The sequence below is a fragment of the Oncorhynchus kisutch genome, linkage group LG5 (assembly GCF_002021735.2).
Source record: "Oncorhynchus kisutch isolate 150728-3 linkage group LG5, Okis_V2, whole genome shotgun sequence".
Taxonomy (NCBI): domain Eukaryota; kingdom Metazoa; phylum Chordata; class Actinopteri; order Salmoniformes; family Salmonidae; genus Oncorhynchus; species Oncorhynchus kisutch.
The window spans coordinates 2,643,870-2,666,320 of record NC_034178.2 but is presented as its reverse complement, the minus strand read 5'-3'; the positions used below and the strand labels follow the sequence as shown (position 1 = coordinate 2,666,320).

The 22,451-nt window shown below is 45.0% G+C and overlaps 1 protein-coding gene across 5 annotated transcripts in view; it reads right to left on the bottom strand.

The window, feature by feature from the left end:
• Positions 1 to 19,701, bottom strand: part of LOC109881614 (striated muscle preferentially expressed protein kinase) — a 57,222-nt gene extending 37,521 nt beyond the window's left edge. For 2 of the 5 annotated variants that reach the window (XM_031824022.1, XM_031824023.1), the window contains exons 1-2: positions 19,302 to 19,701; positions 18,539 to 19,086 (exon numbers count right to left, since the gene is read on the bottom strand). In XM_031824022.1, coding sequence (XP_031679882.1) covers positions 18,539 to 18,932 — 394 coding nt within the window. In that variant the 5' untranslated portion in view covers positions 18,933 to 19,086; positions 19,302 to 19,701. Of the gene's footprint in view, positions 1 to 1,840; positions 1,871 to 3,006; positions 3,050 to 4,724; positions 5,356 to 18,538; positions 19,087 to 19,301 lie in introns of those variants that run through there. The other 3 variants (XM_031824025.1, XM_031824024.1, XM_031824026.1) reach the window with 3 other exon arrangements.
• Positions 19,702 to 22,451: the final 2,750 nt, after the last annotated feature.

The window sequence follows — 22,451 nt, the reverse complement described above, 5'->3', positions numbered from 1 at the left end:
GACATTCTCTCAACCAGCTTCATCTGGAATATATTTCCAACGGTCTTGAAGGAGTTCCCACATATGCTGAGCACTTGTTGGATGCTTTTCCTTCACTCTGCAGTCCAACTCATCCGAAACGATCTCAATTGGGTAGTCAGGTGATTGTGGAGGCCTGGTCCTCTGATGTAGCACTCTATCACTCTCCTTCTTGGTCAAAATAGTCCTTACACAGCCTGGAGGTGTGTTGGGTCATAGTTCAGTTGAAAAACAAATGATAGTTCCACTAAGCTCAAACCAGATGGGATGGCGTATCGCTACAGAATGCTGTGGTAGCCATGCTGGTTAAGTGTGCCTTGAATTCAAAATATATCACTGACAGTGTCACCAGCAAAGCACCCCCACCCCAACACACCTCCTCACACCTCCTCCTCCATGCTTCACAGTGGGAAACACATATGATGAGATCATCCATTCAGCTACTCTGCGTTTCACAAAGGCATGGCGGTTGGAATCAAAAATAAAACATTGGGACTCATCAGACCAATGGACAGATTTTCAACGGTCTAATGTCCATAGCTCATGTTTGTTGGCCCAAGCAAGTTTCTTCTTATTATTGGTGTCCTTTAGTATTGGTTTCTTTGCAGCAATTCAACCATGAAGGCCTGAATCACGCAGTCTCCTCTGAACAGTTGATGTTGAGATGTGTCTGTTACTTGAACTCTGTGAAGCATTTACTTGTGCTGAAATTTCTGGGGCTGGTAACTTTAATGAACTTATCCTCTGCAGCAGAGGTAACTCTGGGTCTTCCTTTCCTGTGGCAGTCCTCATGAGAGCCAGTTTCATCATAACACTTGATGGTTTAGGCGACTTGCAAAGTTCTTGAAATGTTCCGAATTGACTGACCTTCATGTCTTAAAGTAACGATGGACTGTCGTTTATTGCTTATTTGAGTTTTTCTTGCCAAAATATGGACTTGATCATTTACCAAATAGGTCTATCTTCTGTATACCCCCCTACCTTGTCACAACACAACTGACATATATTTAGATTTTTGGGGGTTATTCTACTATGTAGAAAATAGTACAAATAAAGAAAAACCCTGGAATGAGTTGATGTGTCCAGACTTTTGACTTGCACTCTATCTCTTTAATAGATATTAGCACCCAATATGTACTGTAGCTGTGGCCCTTTATGTGGAGGCCTTGTGCAAATCATCTCAAAGGAGAGAATTCAATTCAGCGACCTTTGATGAGATCAATAGAGATGTTACAAAGAAGCTGACATTTCTAGGGAACATGTTAAGAAAAAACATGAACCACTTAAGAGAACTAAATGGCGTGTGGTGCAAAACCCTGTGCAAATGTTTGGAATAGAGCAATAGACATATTCAAGAGACAGAGAAATCAAATAGATGGAAAATTATAAAGAAAGAAAGGGAAGAGGAAATGAGTCCAGGCAAACATGGGAGGACCTCTTTCACAACAGTATCTTGGCTTGTAAACGTAACAAGAAGGAAAGAGAGAGAGAGAGAGAGAGAGAGAGAGAAGAGACAGAGACAGAGACAGAGACAGAGACAGAGACAGAGACAGAGACAGAGACAGAGACAGAGACAGAGACAGAGACAGAGACAGAGACAGAGACAGAGACAGAGACAGAGACAGAGACAGAGACAGAGACGAGAGAGAGAGGAGAGACAGAGGGAGAGAGAGAGAGAGAGGAGAGACAGAGGGAGAGAGAGAGAGAGAGAGAGAGAGAGAGAGAGAGAGAGAGAGAGAGAGAGAGAGAGAGAGAGAGAGAGAGAGAGAGAGAGAACGGACATATGACAACGAGAGCGCGAGAGAAAACAAGACTGGTTTACCATAGCTTTGCTTTCGGCAGGAGCGGAAAACTTCGCTTCCATAGTGGCAGGAAGAGAGGGCAGACGGGAGGGCACAGTTACTATAGAAACCACCATCTCTCTCACCCACATGACCAATCCGCTCCATACCCATTAGAGTCTAAAATCACCAGCCCAACTGCCAACCCTGACACATATGCTTAGATAGCCTACTGCTGGAGCTTGCTGAGGAAGAGGCAAGCAAATGGGTTATGCCTCGTTTCACTGACATGTTGCTTTGGATAACAGTATCTGCTAAATGACAGAAAAGGGAGTAAATGTGAAATAGACAATAACAGTGATCATACAGTTTTAACAGTCAATTTCCTTGTGTATTTGGGTTCACCCATCTGTACCAAGTGGGATGGGACTAAATAGATGGACACACACTGTGCAAGGAATATCGACTCAGCAATATGAGAGGCTGTAGTTCAAAATGTCTCGCTGCAATACACACCGTGGATTAGATTAACAGTTGGGTGGAAATATGATTTGGAAAAGGATCTGTGAGCATTTCTGTTTGACTGAGATTCCAGATGTAATGCTAAACTAAGACCCTCAGAAATGATTCATTCTGTGATGTTATGCAGAGAGGCAACAATATGGTTACAAGAAAATTGCTTGTGGGGGCGGAGGAGAGGCCTTCTGACAGCTAAATAATAAAAAGCCCACTGTCTTTTTCCTAGCAGCAATTAAAACATGAAAAATGCATGAAATCTCTGTACTAAATCATTGTTTTAACAAGGATCTTTTTTAATACAGAAAGCGTTAAGTGGTTCTCAGATACAACAACAAGCTAAATATGCACAGTAAAACTCAGTTTCTGTGTAATAACAATGTATTAATAACTGTGTAATAACCATTATTAACTGTGTAAAACCATTATTAACTGTGTAATAACCATTATTAACTGTGTAATAACCATTATTAACTGTGTAATAACCATTATTAACTGTGTAAAACCATTATTAACTGTGTAATAACCATTATTAACTGTGTAATAACCATTATTAACTGTGTAAAACCATTATTAACTGTGTAATAACCATTATTAACTGTGTAATAATTATTATCAACCGTGTAATTACTATTATTAACTGTGCAATTACTAAGTAATAGCTGTGTAAAAACTCATACAGAAAACACACCATGGGTGAACCTTCCAAACGTCTTGGTGGAGTGTCCGGTCCTCTGAAATAATAGAGAGACAGAGGGTTGCATGAGTCAAACCAGCAAAAAGTACAACAGTCATGAAACGTAATGAGTTACTGAAATCAGAGGATAACATTTTTGTCAGAATCCAAAAGAAAAGGCCCAAACAAGAGAAGAAGCTCATATCTCAAAATCCATAATGTCCTGCATCCTACATCCTTATAACATAATCTAAAACCCTACACGCTGATAACTTGATAAGTCATCACTTCCAATGACTCCTATAGCCTTTGATGACTCCTATGACTCCTATGACCAACCATCGATCAGGAGCTTGAAGAGCTCAATGGAATGACTCATTACAGTACAGAGACACAGAAAACCCTGAAGTCAGAGTAAAGTAGTGATTCAACTGCTAGATCAATCAGGCTGCTCTGCTCTCTAAGTACCATGCCTACTGCTATTTGCCAGCCAGAGCCTGTTGATGAAGTGTTGCCTGGTGGCCACAGTGAGACAAAAAACAACCGAAGCAACTAGAAGTTTCCATTGTCAATCTCCTGTTCCTGATTATGGGGAACTCTGGGCAATCATATCAACACATACAGATGTAGGATTTTAATTTGAGCCAGTTTGTTACAGTAGGAAAATAATCCTGCAGCAACGGGAAATGTGAATTATTATGTGGATTAAAGTATTAATATTAATTATAATGTTAATATTATTATATTAATGGACATTTTTTGTAGGGGTAGATACATGTTTCATTAGGGCTAAGTCTGACATTTGAAAGGGGAAATTACAAACTTTAGAAGCCTTTTTAAAACTTGAATAGACCCCAAGTTTGCATCTCAGCAACAAAAGAGTGATCGAATTAAGATGCTACATCTGTAGTAGGCAGAACCAGGCACAAACTGCATTTCTGCACAGTAAAGGTTTCTGGCTTGGCAAGGCTAGGTAATTACTGGGCACCATAGTTTCCTCAAAGCTCTATACTGTTTATGCCAGAGTTTGGAGAGGATATTTCACAAGGTTTACATGGTTATTTCTGAATATCGACTGTGTCGCACATACTGTACCACATAATTGTACTTGGTCATCTGGTGCTACATATCAGTTGTCTGCACTGTGGCCCAGTGACACACTTCTCTATTCTCCACAGATCACATTTGGGATAAACCCAATGTCAAATCCAAAATATCAGACGTTCTCTGCCAGGATACATGTTGTAGGGTAGACAAATGCTAATTAGAATCAAATGTGTTACAAATGGAATATTTATAATATAAATGGAGAAGAAAGAAATTGGACCTGATTTTTCACCCAGCTCCCAAAGGCATCTTCCCACCAGCCAACAGAATGGGACATTGACCCCCAGAGTGGCATTCTTTGTTACCGTGTCATATGGAACTGTAAAGCCATACCCTTTGTGCCACAGAGGCCACAAGAACCCAGAGGACACTGAGGACATTCCACACAGAGAGCTATAAGACCTACTGTACAGACCTGGATTTATTCATCTACAGCAACAATGATCTGTGTTTACTGGTAAAATGGTAAAAGGGTGGGGGACAAAGTATGTATCCTTTTCCTCTTGGTTCTAGTAATCTATCACAAAGCCATTATAGCTCTGTAGTTCTCCACGAGAAAACGGCTTAGAAAAGAGCATGCACTAAGTGTAACAAAGCAACTTTGTGTCTGAAAGGTAGAGACTCACCTGGAATCTCTTCTTGGACCAGATTTTCTTCATGTCTAGAAGTAGTGCCTCTGTATCTCTCTTTCTCTCTCTCGATGCCCTCCTCTGGGTTGCAGATTACCTGTGGCACTTGCTCAGCAAAACATCACTGCTGTGATCCTACCCAAATGGAGTGTGGGTCAACCACAATAATTCTCACACAAACCATGTAAATAGATGAAGCTCTCTTCACACGCGTGGTGGGTGTTTATAATCCTCTGGCCTGGATGAGAGGAGGAACGTTCGGGGATTACAATCCACAATATCCAGGTGTCTTTGTGTGAGAGTGAGAGTGTTTATCCGCCAAGGTGAGCAGCATCACTCTGACGTAGCAGACTCTGCTCTGACTGCTGCCGGAGGAGAAAATGTTCAGCCGAACGCTGACACAAGCCGAGCCGGTCTCCATCCCCTCCAGCCCATCCCTCCCTCCTTCAACCAAGCCCCTCCTCGGAGCAACAGTAGTCAGGCAGAGAGGAACAGATTGAGACCCCAACCCGTGAGGACAACAGTGGAGAGGTGTGATCCGGAGGAAGGAAAACTACCTGCTCCTCTAAAGCATCCTCTCTGTCTCCTCTCTCTGACACAGCAACAGCAGCAGGAGGAATGAGAGGAGAGGAGAGATCGCCGCCAAGAATGAGAAAGAGAGAGAGAGAGCAGACAAAGAGAGAGCAGAGGGGAAGCACAGAGGGAGCAGGAGAGAGAGGAGAGGGTAGAGAGAAAGACAGACCAATAGAGATGGAGAGAGAATGGATAGTGGGAAATAGAATCAGACAGAGTTCCCTCCGTTCTGTTGACATCATAAACCCACAGTTGAAGTGTGCCCCGCTTCCAACCCCACCCTCCCCAAAATCCAAATCCTTAATCCAAACTGCCTCTTTTTTCGGGATCCCTCTCTCCTCTCCTCCTCTGCTTGATTCTCTTCAGCTCCAGTATCTTCACAGAGGAGAGGAAGAATGCAGCCTTCAGAAAACAGCCTCCCCACCCCCAGGGCATCAATTATACATTCATGGTCCATGTCTGTGAAGTTCTACTAAATCTGACTTCACGCTAAATAGCAATCAGTTATTTGCACCAGTGAACAGAGCAGAATTGCCCCTCTCCATTTCTCTCGCTCTGCTTCAGCTCTGTCCCCAACACTACAAATGGCGTGGATAGATTAGCTTGATGGCTAGCTGGTGCAACATACAAGCTGTGCACGCCATAGTCTCTGACAGATCAAATCAATAGGAACAACAGACACCATGGATACATTCACTGTACATTTGACATCAACAGTAGGTTGTGCGTTTGTCTTTGTGGTGTTTTATACACAGTGTATCTCTCTCACTACGTTAGTGTAGGGTTTCCCAAACTCGGTCCTGGGCCGATGAATAATCATCAACTAGAAATAACAGATCATGAAACAAACAGATGTGGTGAAAGGAATTAGGGAACGAGGAAAGGTGAAGAGAACACATCATCCTCCCACTGCTATCACCTGACACTACAAATCCTCCCTTCTTATTACAGGCCTGTCACACGCTTCCTCTGCAATCGCTGCCCTTCCTTTCCACCATACTCCTCTCCCCTCTCTCCCTTTCCTGGGGACGTCTTTGGCCTTCGCCAGACAATCTCTGCTTATCACTTTCTGCCCCCATACCTTCTCCCCCTCAATCCTCCGCCGTCTCCCCCTCTCTCCTCACCCATCACACCCTCTTGTTTTCTCCTCACCTCTCTCCCCTCTCCTGTTGACATATTGGTCTTATTCTTGGGTCTCTGCCTAGAACCTTCTACCCCTCTCTTCTCATGTCTGTGTCTCTTTCCCTCCTGATGGGTCTCTGTTTCTCTCTCCTCCTGGTGGGACTCTGTGTCTCTCTCCTCCTGGTGGGTCTCTGTGTCTCTGTCCTCCTGGTGGGTCTCTATGTCTCTCTCCTCCTGGTGGGTCTCTGTGTCTCTCTCCTCCTGGTGGGTCTCTATGTCTCTCTCTCTCTCTCCTGGTGGGTCTCTGTGTCTCTCTCTCCTCCTGGTGAGTCTCTGTGTCTCTCTCCTCCTGGTGGGTCTCTATGTCTCTCTCCTCCTGGTGGGTCTCTGTGTCTCTCTCTCTCCTGGTGGGTCTCTGTGACTCTCTCCTCCTGGTGGGTCTCTGTCTCTCTCCTCCTGGTGGGTCTCTATGTCTATCTCTCCTCCTGGTGGGTCTCTATGTCTATCTCTCCTCCTGGTGGGTCTCTATGTCTATCTCTCCTCCTGGTGGGTCTCTATGTCTATCTCTCCTCCTGGTGGGACTATGTCTCTCTCCTCCTGGTGATATTCAACCTGCATGTGACCATCTATCTCCCACCATGACCAATAATCCTCTTCTCAGACACTCTATCTCCCCTTCCTCCGCCCTTCTTTTCGCCTGTCATAATATAATAAAGACAGTAGATCTAGCTGGTCTGTCATAATATAATCCTCTCTCTCTCTCTCTCTCTCTCTCTCACACACACACACACACACACACACACACACACACACACACACACACACACACACACACACACACACACACACACACACAATGTATCGTTCTCTCAGATACATCTGTGTCCACCACATCCATCAAATGAATTTAAAAATAATAACAGGGGGACCCAGATCTCATTGTAAAAACCACCCAGCCATCCAGAAACTAGATGGGCATTTTTTTGATTTAGGCCAAATCTTTCACACTGCGATTGACTGCTATGCTGAGAAATCCACTTTTTCATCGTTGTTACGTGAGACACGCTACAGTTTATAAGTGTGATACACAGTGTCAATACCCAGGGGATATTACCACATGTCCATAAATCAGAGAAAGCCAACCATTCCCAGACGTCGCAATAGATTAGTATTTTTTTACAGCTAAAGCTTCCATTGATCGTAATAATGTTGTTTATTTACCCATTTGGCTGTTTCTAAGTAAGTGAATGCACTCTAATTAAAATTACAGCCAATACAGTGTTCCTTTTCACTCAAAAGCTGCCTCAATAGCTATAAGCCTTCTCCTTCCTTCCTTCCTTCCTTCCTTCCTTCCTTCCTTCCTTCCTTCCTTCCTTCCTTCCTTCCTTCCTTCCTTCCTTCCTTCCTTCCTTCCTTCCTTCCTTCCTTCCTTCCTTCCTTCCTTCCTTCCATCCTTCCATCCTTCCCCTTTTCCCCATCCCTCCCTCTGCCTCCCTTCGTCTCCCTCCATCCCTCTTCATCCCTGCTCCATCACCTCGCCCTATGCATCTCCAGAAAGAAGGGATTTTCTCTGGCAGTGAGTAATCAATACCAAGGGTCTCTGTGCAATACAGGATACACCACGATAGACACAATTCACTTGACCGGGATCAATATGTCCCCGGACCAATCATAACACTGCCTTCTATTACAGCAGTCCAATGAAAATCCAAGAAGCAGGTGTCAAAGCTACAATACGTTGTCAGACAAATGACCTAAGGGGGATTCAGTTACTATATCACAGTAAGTCACCATAGTAACACAATGGGCGTATCTCTTATAGTCTAAAGAAGCTTCCTCGCCCCTCTTTCTTCCCCATCATCAGTTACATGAAAATGGATGAAAACAACATGACTTCCATGCAGATATCAATTAGCTGATACAATACAGTAGCCAGCATACCATTTACTCTACTTGGATGAGTTTACAGCAATGAGAAACAGAGCAGACTTCACGGAAGCCCATTGATTTTGTGACAGAGGGGGGTTTCAGTGGCGCAGCTCTGATGAACTCTCTGCAGGCCCACAACTCTATCAGAGGCATTTATCTGGCATTAGCTCAGTGAGGTAGAAAACAGACCCCGCTGTGGGCGCATCTTAATCGAGTTGCTTTTTTATACGAGTCACTTTGCGCCACAGGTCCAACCACAGGACACGGTCAATCCCAACAGAGGAACCCAGAGCCTTCTCCAAAACCTGTTAGTCACAACCCATATCTAGACGTTTGCTAGGGAAGACAAGGAAATCATTCCTCTTGCCCTGAGGTTTCCCCGGGTCTACATGTTCGTTTCCGGTTTCTCTGTCTAGTTAGAGGAAACTTCCTACCGGGCACAGACGTCAGTTCAACGTCTTTCCATTTCCATTTGGTTAAGTTGTCAACTAACATGAATTCAACATGAAATCAACCAAAAATATCACCCTGTCATTGGATTTAGGTTGTAGGTTTGGTGGAAAAAAGAGGAAATTCCTTCAGGTTGATGACTTTTTGCAAATCCAATCAGTTTTCCACATTGATTCAACATTATCACGTTTCATTTTAGGGTTGAAATGACGTGGAAACAACGTTGATTCAACCAGTTTTTGCCCAGTGGGTTTATACATTCTACTACCGTCATAGAACAGAAGCCATTCCTTTGTTGTAAACGTAGCTCAGAGTCAGACCCTGTGGAGATACAGGGTGGTGTAGAGGTCCAGGCCCAGGTGACAGACACAGTGGGCATGTCTGTACTGACTGCTGACGACCACACAGAAACCTGATCCTATCACCTAATCCTGGCCCCCTCCAGGCCTCAGACCATGGGACTGACGCCTAACTAGAGAGAAGGAACATAAACAGGACGCCAGGCCAAACACGGAGGCACCTCATCTCATGATCCGGGGTGAAATTTCCCCTTGGTACAGATCTAGGATCATCTTTCCTCACCTGACAAAATAGGTCAGTTCCCTTAATATGGCCAGTGGTGGAAAAAGTACCCAATTGTCATACTTGAGTAAAAGTATAGATACATTAATAGAAAGTTACTCAAGTAAAAGTGAAAGTTACTCAGTAAAATACTACTTCAGTAAAAGTCTAAAAGTATTTAGTTTAAAAAATGTATCAAAAGTACATTTAATTGCTAAATTATAGAGGTAGATGTAAAAGTATAAATCATTTCAAATTCCTTATATTAAGCAAAGCAGAAGGCTCCATTTTCTTGTTTTTTAAATGACGGATAGCCAGGGGCACACTCCGACAGCCAGGGGCACACTGCAACACTCAGACTTTATTACCACAAGATGCTGTTGTGTTTAGTGAGTCCACCAGACCAGAGGTAGTAGGGATGACCACGTGTTCTCTTGATAAGTGAATTTCAAAATGCTCCTGTCCTGCTAACCATTCAAAATGTAACAAGTACTTTTAGTTGTCAGGGGAAATGTATGTAGTACAATATGTTATTATGGTACTATTATGGTACTATTGATATTTTCTTTACTAATGTAGTGAAAAAAAAACTACTTAAGTAATACTTTAAAGTAATTTTACTTAAGTACTTTACATCACTGAATATGGCGATACATTGTGGTCCGTGACCATGCACTGGGATGCATTCTGGGAATGTAATGGGATTTATACATCACACAGATGCCTCTTGCTAGTTTATCTCATTCTCTAGGTCTGGTCTGTGTTAGTCACAGGACTGGATAGTGGACTGGGGTGACAAAGAGGGGAGAGAAAGGGGGCAGAGACAGACTGAGAGACGGAGAGAAAGAGAGAGGGGGGGGGGGGCAGAGACAGACTGAGAGAAGGAGAGAAAGAGAGAGGGGGGGGCAGAGACAGACTGAGAGAAGGAGAGAAAGAGAGAGAGGGGGGGCAGAGACAGACTGAGAGAAGGAGAGAAAGAGAGAGGGGGTGCAGAGACAGACTGAGAGAAGGAGAGAAAGAGAGAGGGGGGCAGAGACAGACTGAGAGAAGGAGAGAAAGAGAGGGGGGGCAGAGACAGACTGTGAGAAGGAGAGAAAGAGAGAGGGGGGGGCAGAGAGAGACTGAGAGAAGGAGAGAAGGAGAGAAAGAGAGAGGGGGGGGGCAGAGAAAGACTGAGAGAAGGAGAGAAAGAGAGAGGGGAGGGGCAGAGACAGACTGAGAGAAGGAGAGAAAGAGAGAGGGGGGGCAGAGACAGACTGAGAGAAGGAGAGAAAGAGAGAGGGGGGGCAGAGACAGACTGAGAGAAGGAGAGAAAGAGAGGGGGGGCAGAGACAGACTGAGAGAAGGAGAGAAAGAGAGAGGGGGGGCAGAGACAGACTGAGAGAAGGAGAGAAAGAGAGGGGGGGGGCAGAGAGAGACAGAGAGATACTATGAGATACTCTATGCCTACAGTATGGACTAAAATTAGGAGGTACTGTATCTACCATGTGATCAGACAGACAGGCAGTCGGGGGGGGGGGCTCACTGGTGGGAGATAATGTATTTACAACTGCTCCCACAGAGTCTTTGAAGTATTGCAATATTATCCTTTGAAACAATGTACTCCCTAGTATTTGCTGTAGCTGGTACAGTCATTTTATGGATGCAATGCCCAGTCATTTTTCTCAGCGCCTGTTAATAGTTGAGAGCCTAGAAGAAGAGACTATCCTCAGAGGCAGTGCGTGTCTAGTTATCATCATCGGGGGATGCTGTGAATAGCCTGCTCATTAGATGAGTATTATTGGTTTGCACTGGAGGCCTGTCAGCCAGCCAACACCTGTTAGGTTTGAAACATCCTGGTCCCCAACTAGAACTGGAAGAATAAGTAAATAGTTTTGTACAATTCAATATTTTATAAGGAGGTAATGGAAGAGAATGAACAGTGGACAATATGAGTCTGATGAGGTCTTCTGTGTCTGTTGTGACCTCATCATGGTCCCATCCTTTTTTACTTCAGACTTCGTCCCAGTAAGCACAACAACATCAGATTGTCATAAGATAATAGATAGCTGAACAGTAAGAACGAACCTACTCAAGAGCCCAGACACTTCCCACCTCTTCCGTGTGGTTGGTTAGAAAGAGTTCTAACACTCACCTTTGGGTTTCTTTCTCCTGGGGCCGGTCACACCGTCGCTCACACTTCTCAAAGCCTTCCGAGCTTCCAGATACTCCTTCTTTAGCATGGCTCCAGTTGATATCTCTCTCACTCTCTTATTCGTTTAACATTGGGCCTCTCAGATGTGTAATCCTCGTTAATCAAACGTCCGTCTTCTTGTCGAACTCTCAAATCACCATCAAATCACAATCTAAGCCTGTTCCTCTACACTTGACAGTTCTTCCTGGTTTTACCCTCAAATCCTGACCTTAGTGAGGTAAGGATGACTTATTTCAAAATGGCCACTTCTCCTTAGTTGGAATGTGTATCCCAATCCCATGGAGGCAAGGATGAATATGAGATCCTTAAAATGGCTTCTCCTCCCAGACCCCTAGATGTCCTGTCTACTTCATGGCCAGGGTGAGGACATATTACTTAAGATGGCTGCCTCAATGCGCCTGATGGTTCCCTCTGCCTCGCTCAGGCCCTCTCTCTCTCTCTCTCCCCCGTTCCCCCAACACAACAACACCAAGCCCGGTGGTCTATTTCGAGTGGGCTATTGTACACCCCTGTTACCCCTGCTCTGTACCCTTACAGTGGACGTGCCCTCCTGTAATAAGGAGATTACAGACCGGGCTGAAACAACCTTTACTGTCCTGTCTGACTCTCTGCTTGGACTGAGAAAACCCCCTACTAGTGACAGACTGAAGGCTTCCTGTGATCCTGTGATGCACTGAAACAGAATCTGAACTCGTTAAAGAACAGAGAACGTTTGAACACAACTTATTGAGTGGGAGTTGTTTACATTTCTGTCTGTTCTGACAGCCAATGAACATGGCAAAGATATCGTTGTCAGCCATGAATAACTTCAACAAGCTGCTTTAAAGCTGAAATACTTCATGGTGAAACTGCTACGTCTGTTGAGTCTTGAAAACCCGTCCTTAGGCAACACAGTGACTAGGTTTCAATGATGGACTCTTTTGGCGTAGAGGAAGTACATCACTGCCTACGTCGATAAAGAAAACAAATCCGGGGACTCAAATCACAAGCCAGACATGCCAGAAAAACGCAACTCAAAACCAAAGTTTGCAGGCAAAACCTTTGCAGTGGTTTTAGTGAAGGTTGAAGGTGATCTCCGTATTGCTAGTTACTATTTTGTATTTTATTCAAGCTGATAAAGTATTGATGTAGGCAGTGAGGTAGTTCCTCTTTGCCAAAATAGTCCATCATTTAAACCAGACCCTAGTCGCTGTGTTGCCCAGGGTCGTGTTTTCAAGGCTAACATCTGTTTGAGATATTTCAACAATATACAAGTAACAGCAAACAGCAAACACTATTTTCCCCTCTGACATCATCACACTTGCAATGGAACAGCAGAATATGTACTGTCGTTGTTTTTCCATGCTGCCGAACATGCCTCCACCTCTGTTCAATCATCAAAACAATAACCATAACAAAGGCTCTGGGCAGTGGTGTAAAGTACTTAAGTAAAAAATACTTTAAGGTACTACGTAAGTCGTTTTTTTAGGGTATGTGTACTTTCCTATATTTACTTTTACTCCACGACATTCCTAAAGAAAATAATGTACTTTTTTACTCCATACAAGTACTCGTGTCATTTACAGTGCTTAGCAGGACTGGAAAATGGTCCAATTCACACACTTATCAAGAAAACATCCCTAGTCATTCCTACTGCCTCTGATCTGGAGGACTCACTAAAAAGAAAAGCTTAGTTTGTAAATGGTGTCTGAGTGTTTGGAGTGTGCCCCTGGCTATCCATAAGTTAAAAAATCAAGAAAGGAATTTTAAATGATGTATACTTTTACTTTTGATACTTAAGTATATTTAAAACCAAATACTGTCACGACTTCCGCCGAAGTTGGCTCCCCTGCCTGTTCGGGTGGTGCTCGGCGGTCGTCGTCACCGTCCTACTAGCCGCTACCGATCCCTTTTTCGTTTGTCTGTTGGTTTTGTCTTATTAGTTTCACCTGTGTGTGTTTTAGTGTAATTAGCGTCCTTATATATAGTAGGTTGTCCCGCCCTTGTTTTGTGCGGGATTGTTTTTGTTACTCTGTTGTATGGAGGTTTTCGTGTGGTTATTCTCCGGACTATTTTGGTCCTGTGTTTGGGCTGGTCTATTGTATGCACCCTGTGTGTTGGCATGACCGTTTTTGTGCGCCGGAGAATAAATTGACAATCTACTGAACCCTGCTCTCTGCGCCTGATTCCACCCACCACTCCTAGTAAATCGTGACAAATACTCTTAGAATTTTACTGAAGTAGTATTTTACTGGGTCACTTTTACTTTTACTTGAGTCATATTCTATTAATATTAAGATATCTTTACTTTTACTCAAGTATGACAATTTGGGTGCTTTTCCCTCCACTGGCTCTGAGGGAGAACATTGTCTCTGTTTCCCCTAAAAGCCGATTCGATCTTTAAGTGACTATAAAAAGTAGAGGTGAACTTTTGAATGACGGACCAAAAGCAGAATCAATTTGACAGGCTAAAAACACATGTATACAGAGTGTGGTGGTGGACTACATTGCATTCTAAATCTGAGGGGATTGGTCACCACTATGTCTGACGTCACTAAATTGATCTCCTGCTTGAGGATATCAAATGTTAGACACGTAGACCAAATTCTGGAGTGCATATATACCCACCGACAGTGTGAGTCTAAGACATGGGTCTATAACTGCACAGTAAATATATTCTGAGGGTGGGAATCCACCCTGTCAACTAGTCACGGGGTCGTTAAATTACAGTAGAGTTCTGGTTAGCATAGCATAGCTAGCCACACTGAAACTCCCTAGATCCACAAGGACACTAGAGAGGACAGTCACAATATTTGGCATAACAAACCGTAGTTGTGGAATATGGGCCAGAGGCGTGGGAGGATCACGTTCAAGTCCTCCCAAGCATGGGACTGTTGCATTCTGGTATCCTTCCCAGAATAACAAAATGGCAGAGGTTTGAGAGGCCAGTCTAAGAGCATGCATGTTTGGTAACTTGATGGGGGTTTATATAAGGCATTTATAACACCTTTATGGATGTTTCATGTAGTCTAAATACCATGTCAGCTAAAATACCAGTTACTTGGATAGCGTTCAGAGAAACATGATGTAACCATTGGGGTGGTTTACATCATTAAACATCTATCGTGGACGTATGAAACTGACAGATTCTCGTGGACAGATGAAACGTTGAGGATCTGTCAAGGCTCACGTATAATTATGTGATTACAGGCAACAGTAGTTTCTGGTTTGGGCTTTTGTTGTTGATTTTTGGACCAATCAGTATGGGGAGAAGGGGGTGCTTAACTTAAGCAGGTGCAGTGATTTTCAAGCCTGTGTGTGGATGATTTACAGTTTCCACTAGATTCCACAGCCACAAAGTCAAAATTGTCTGTATCGTAAAAATGAATGAGAACAAAATTTGCCCATGAATAACACCTGTGAAATTAGCGGAAGGGAGGGGCTTGGCTGAGAGTTTCCGTTGGCGAGGGAGGAGACTTCACTTCCTTCCGTTGCGGAAAGGTAACCATAATTGTTAACAGCATTCCCCCCCAGAAGTAAAACAGCAAATTACAGATATGCGCAAGCGGATTTGACTTCTGGGTAACCAAGATTATAAGAGTTGTAAAATCATTGAATGTGTGAGGGGGTTACGTTTACAGACTGACCTCATGTCAGGTCATTGAAGTGATTCAGTGGTCAAAGCGTAAACACTACTAAGCCAAATATGATGTGTGAAAACGTATTACAGTCACAGGCTTGTTGTGGTCAGTACTGACATATGGTGCTTTTTGACTTCTTAAAGGGCCAGCCTCTAAAAAGACCTACATGTGATGCATCCAGTCTTTTCTACATGCATCTATTACCAGAAAAAACACACACACTTCCTCTATCCTTTTATACATCTATATCTCCCACTCCCTCAACCCTCCCTCCCTCTCTCTTTCATCATAATGACTGTGATTGAGTGTGACTGTCCATAGTCTCAGCCCCACTGAGGCACTGTGGTGTTGCTATAATTACTTGTGATGTGTACTGGTGCAATAGGAGAGCCCGATGGCATCCACACATCTCTGGAACACAAACCCCCTGGCACATACCATGCCACAAATAAGAGAGGAGGGGATAGAGGGAAGGGAGGAGGGAGAGAACCACACAGGGGTCTGGGGCAGGGAAAGAGGGAGAGAGAAAGAGAGAGAGAAATAGAGAGAGAGAGAGAGAGAGAGAGAGAGAGAGAGAGAGAGGGGAGTGAGAGGGAGAGAGAGAGAGAGAGAGAGGGGAGGGGGGTGAGAGAGAGGTGAAAAGAAGGGCAGAGAAAGGGGAGATAGAGTGTCTGAGAAGAAGCGTATTGGTCATGGTGGGAGATAGATGGTCACATGCAGGTTGAATATCACCAGGAGGAGAGATAGACATAGAGACCCACCAGGAGGAGAGAGACACAGAGACCCACCAGGAGGAGAGAGACAGAGACCCACCAGGAGGAGAGAGACAGAGACCCACCAGGAGGAGAGATAGACATAGAGACCCACCAGGAGGGGAGAGTCACAGAGACCCACCAGGAGAGAGAGAGACACAGAGACCCACCAGGAGAGAGAGATAGACACAGAGACCCACCAAGAGAGAGAGAGACACCGAGACCCACCAGGAGAGAGAGAGACACAGAGACCTACCAGGAGAGAGAGATAGACACAGAGACCCACCAAGAGAGAGAGAGACACAGAGACCCACCAGGAGAGAGAGAGAGACACAGAGAGCCACCAGGAGAGAGACACAGAGACCCACCAGGAGGAGAGATAGACATAGAGACCCACCAGGAGGACAGAGACACAGAGACCCATCAGGAGGGAGAGAGACACAGAGACCCATCAGGAGGAGAGAGAGACATAGAGACCCACCAGGAGGGGAGAGACACAGAGACCCACCAGGAGAGAGAGAGAGAGACACAGAGACCCACCAGGAGAGAGAGAGAGACACAGAGACCCACCAGGAGGAGAGATAGACATAGAGACCCACCAGGAGGACAGAGACACAGAGACCCATCAGGAGGGAGAGAGACACAGAGACCCATCAGGAGGAGAGAGAGACACAAGACCCACCAGGAGGATAGATAGACACAGAGACCCACCAGGAGGACAGAGACACAGAGACCCACCAGGAGGGAGAGAGACACAGAGACCCACCAGGAGAGAGAGAGACACAGAGACCCACCAGGAGAGAGACACAGAGACCCACCAGGAGGATAGATAGACACAGAGACCCACCAGGAGGACAGAGACACAGAGACCCACCAGGAGGGAGAGAGACACAGAGACCCATCAGGAGGGAGAGAGACACAGACATGAGAAGAGAGGGGTAGAAGGTTCTAGGCAGAGACTCAAGAATAAGACCAATATGTCAACAGGAGAGGGGAGAGAGGTGAGGAGAAAACAAGAGGGTGTGATGGGTGAGGAGAGAGGGGGAGAAGGCTGAGGAGCGAGGGGTAGAGGGCTGAGGAGAGAGGGGGAGAAGAGTGGAGTGAAAGGGACAGAAGGTTTGGGGGCAGAAAGTGATAAGCAGAGATTGTCTGGCGAAGGCCAAAGACATCCCCAGGAAAGGGAGAGAGGGGAGAGGAGTATGGTGCGATTGCAGAGGAAGAGGGAGATCAAGAGAGAGAGGTGGGAAGAATGAGAACCGATAAAAGGGCAAGGAAATAAATTAATAGAGGGGGGGAGTGAGTGAGAGCTGAAGGGGAGTATAAAGAAGATGAGATGAGAGGGGAGTGAGTTAGAGTTCCTCGTCTAGCCTTTCAAAAAGGCCGATCCATCTCTCTCAGGATTCAGCTAACTGTCTGTTACGGTGAACTCATGCCGTCAGATCTCCCACCCTCAGCAAAGGAGCCCTCCAAAGCATTCTAATTATAGATAGTATCTTATGAAACAAGGGGATCAGGGCAATGCTTTCGGCTTCACCACGCACATAGTACAAAAAGTGTCCTTCGTCGTACCGTCTTCCCTTTAATAGCGTTCTCACCGTAAGATTCTGTCCTGCGTCCCAAAATGGATTCCTATGTCCTTAATTGGGGAAGACGGGCTCGTGGTAATGGCTGGAGCAGAATAGGTGGAATGGTATCAAATATAATTTACTCTGTTCCAGCCATTATTATGAGCCGTCGTCTCTCAGCAGCCTCCACTGCCACTATATAGGGAGTAGAGTGCAATTTGGGACACAGACAGACAACATGTTGGATGGCACTGGGTTGTGGGACACTACGTGTGGAGCTCCAGTTACATCTGTTTATTCTCTCATGTGATGTGGTCCAGACTAATGACATGGCCTTTACTGACTGGTGAGACACATAGCATTTGTCTGATTCCTTTATTAGATGTAGCTCTCTGCAGGCCCAAATGTGATACTGTAAACACACAAATAAATACACAAACATCTATTTACAGTCATTCAAATGGAGTAATCTCTCTCTCTCTCCATCTCTCAGTTACACCCTGGACAAAATGGCCACCATGTCACTTCAGTTTGCTTCAAACTGCAAAACAACAATCATCCAACCAGGGGGTCAGAAGGTGAAGGGTTCAACTGCTAAAAGATCACAGCGACGTGATGACATGGGGGGGGGTCACACCAGCCCCACCCTAAACCGCTACGCCTCCATTTAGACTGAGGAGCCAAATTTAACCTCACCCCTCTCAAGACAAGTGTTGCTAGCTGACGGCTTCTACAGTAGAAGTCGTTTTGAAGGCAGGGTTGAAGTACTTTTGAAAGGGTTTTCTAGAGTGGAATGGACAGCTATTTGAGATGGAATTAAATAAATATACCACCTGCAAACCTGTTAGGTACATTGTTGTTGTCTTTTGTAAAGATTGGTCCTTTGCTTACCAAGCACCTTTTAAAAAGTAGATGGATAACAGATGTTCCCCTGCATGCTTCCCTTGTAGACTTACACAATGTTTTGTGAGGGTTGTCCCCATGTTTCAATACTCAGCAAACACAGATGAATCATAATGTTGTCCCAATGTTTCCCCAACTTTACCTTCTCCCAGGTCCATAACGGCAAGCAGGGCGCTGCTCTGAGCCTCCCCCAGGCAGTTGCTGGCCACGCAGGTATAGAGACCAGCGTCACTGGCCTTGCAATCCCTGATCCACAGACCCCCAACATCCTTCTCCCCAGGCGGGGCCAGGAGATCATTGTTATGGTACCAAAACAGAGAGGGGGCAGGTTGACCCCGCACAGACACCCTCAGGCGGATATCACACCCTGTCCCCACTGCAGCCTTGCGGAGCTTGCGCAGGAACACCGGCGGGGTTCGACCTGGGTCCCCTGTGTCCGGAACTACCTGGTCCTGGGAAACTTTGGCCCGTTTGGAGGGGATACCAGGACTGAGGTGTGTGCCGCCTTCCGCCATTTTCTTTGGGTTGGTGCTCATGGTTCTGAACACTTCATGTTCAACAAGTGACAGCCTTTTAGATATGGGTTGCAGTTACTGAGTGTATGGAACAATCCTTATGAAATCATTCATTGGTACTTCTATTCCTTGGCTGGTCAGAGGTACCTCTCAGCATTCCAATTTGATCTGGAGTCTGTGGTTACATAGATATACAGTAAGTTACTGCCACAAATGAAATGAACATGCAGCTGCAACGATGAAGTCCACTTATGGAGACGCAAATAAAACACAGAAGGTAACCAATTAACTTATCATCATAAAGTTACCCCAAATCCCTCAATAAATATCATGCCAGTGAAGGGACAACATGCCTTTAACCCAATTATTAACCCCTGATAATGAACTTACCTCGTCACCTCCCAGAAAAATATGCAATCCATTTTTTTCACATCCTCGCAAAGTCCAGTTAAGGTAACAAGATCTGGGAAGCCAAATATTTCATCTGGAACAAATTAAAGTGTCCTCTCTCTGCCTGCCCTCCTGTCCACTGGAGCCCCTGGTGTAAGTCCACCTGGATCATCTAGACTTAGCCGCCATCGCTACGTCCCTTTGAAGGGGGTCTGGGGCTCTGCTTACACCCCACCGAAGAGTGGAGAGAGAGAGATCTGACCTATGGAGGCTTTAATGTCACCACTATCCAAACTGGCTCTACTTGGACTCAAGGAGAGTGGCTCTAGTGCACCCACACTACTCTTTTTTTCTTGTCAGGAGTTAAGCTCCCTCTCTCTCCCTCGCACCCTCTCTCTCCCTCGCTCCCTCTCTCTCCCTCGCTCCCTCTCTCTCCCTCGCACCCTCTCTCTCCCTTGCTCCCTCTCTCTCCCTCGCTCCCTCTCTCTCCCTCGCACCCTCTCTCTCCCTTGCTCCCTCTCTCTCTCTCCCTCGCTCCCTCTCTCTCCCTCGCTCCCTCTCTCTCCCTCGCTCTCTCTCTCCCTCGCTCCCTGTCTCTCCCTCGCTCCCTGTCTCTCCCTCTCTCTCCCTCCCTCGCTCCCTCTCTCTCCCTTTCTCCCTGTCCCTCCCTTGCTCCCTCTCTTTCCCTCGCTCCCTCTCTCTCCCTTGCTCCCTCTCTTTCCCTCACTCCCTCTCTTTCCCTTGCTCCCTCTTTTTCCCTCGCTCCCCGTGGTCGAGGCTCCTGGTGGGTGACGGGCAAGTGCCCACAGCCTTGAAGTGACAGCTGCGTCCTGGATAGGTCACATTTTTTGGGCAGCCCATGTGTGTGTGTGTGTGTGTGTGTGTGTGTGTGTGTGTGTGTGTGTGTGTGTGTGTGTGTGTGTGTGTGTGTGTGTGTGTGTGTGTGTGTGTGTGTGTGTGTGTGTGTGTGTGTGTGTGTGTGTGTGTGTGTGTGTGTGTGTGTGTGTGTGTGTGTGTGTGCGTGCGTGCGTGTGTGTGCATGCGTGTGTGCGTCAGAGTAGAGAGGGGAGCCAAGGGGAGTAGATAAATGTGTTCTGATTCATAAGTCAAAGCTAGGCACCCAGCAACATAAGAGCACATGCATACTAACAACTACGGGTAGTTCACATGCATACTAACAACTACTGGTAGCTCACATGCATACTAACAACTATTGGTAGCTCACATGCACACTAACAACTATTGGTAGCTCACATGCACACTAACAACTACTGGTAGCTCACATGCATACTAACAACTATTGGTAGCTCACATGCACACTAACAACTATTGGTAGCTCACATGCACACTAACAACTATTGGTAGCTCACATGCATACTAATAACTATTGGTAGCTCACATGCACACTAACAACTATTGGTAGCTCACATGCATACTAACAACTACGGGTAGCTCACATGCATACTAACAACTATTGGTAGTTCACATGCATACTAACAACTATTGGTAGCTCACATGCACACTAACAACTATTGGTAGCTCACATGCATACTAACAACTATTGGTAGCTCACATGCATACTAACAACTACTGGTAGCTCACATGCATACTAACAACTACTGGTAGCTCACATGCATACTAACAACTACTGGTAGCTCACATGCATACTAACAACTACTGGTAGCTCACATGCATACTAACAACTACTGGTAGCTCACATGCATACTAACAACTACGGGTAGTTCACATGCATACTAACAACTATTGGTAGCTCACATGCACACTAACAACTATTGGTAGCTCACATGCATACTAACAACTATTGGTAGCTCACATGCATACTAACAACTACTGGTAGCTCACATGCATACTAACAACTACTGGTAGCTCACATGCATACTAACAACTACTGGTAGCTCACATGCATACTAACAACTACTGGTAGCTCACATGCATACTAACAACTACTGGTAGCTCACATGCATACTAACAACTACTGGTAGCTCACATGCATACTAACAACTACTGGTAGCTCACATGCATACTAACAACTACTGGTAGCTCACATGCATACTAACAACTACTGGTAGCTCACATGCATACTAACAACTACTGGTAGCTCACATGCATACTACCAACTACTGGTAGTTTACATGCATACTAACAACTACTGGTAGCTCACATGCATACTAACAACTACTGGTAGTTTACATGCATACTAACAACTATTGGTAGCTCACATGCATACTAACAACTACTGGTAGTTTACATGCATACTAACAACTATTGGTAGCTCACATGCATACTAACAACTACTGGTAGTTTACATGCAAACTAACAACTACTGGTAGCTCACATGCATACTAACAACTACTGGTAGTTTACATGCATACTAACAACTACTGGTAGCTCACATGCATACTAACAACTACTGGTAGCTCACATGCATACTAAGAACTACTGGTAGCTCACATGCATACTAACAACTACGGGTAGTTCACATGCATACTAACAACTATTGGTAGCTCACATGCACACTAACAACTATTGGTAGCTCACATGCATACTAACAACTATTGGTAGCTCACATGCATACTAACAACTACTGGTAGCTCACATGCATACTAACAACTACTGGTAGCTCACATGCATACTAACAACTACTGGTAGCTCACATGCATACTAACAACTACTGGTAGCTCACATGCATACTAACAACTACTGGTAGCTCACATGCATACTAACAACTACTAGTAGCTCACATGCATACTAACAACTACTGGAAGCTCACATGCATACAACTATTGGTAGCTCACATGCACACTAACAACTATTGGTAGCTCACATGCGTACTAACAACTATTGGTAGCTCACATGCACACTAACAACTATTGGTAGCTCACATGCGTACTAACAACTATTGGTAGCTCACATGCACACTAACAACTATTGGTAGCTCACATGCACACTAACAACTATTGGTAGCTCACATGCACACTAACAACTATTGGTAGCTCACATGCACACTAACAACTATTGGTAGCTCACATGCACACTAACAACTACTGGTAGTTCACATGCACACTAACAACTATTGGTAGTTCACATGCACACTAACAACTACTGGTAGTTCACATGCACACTAACAAC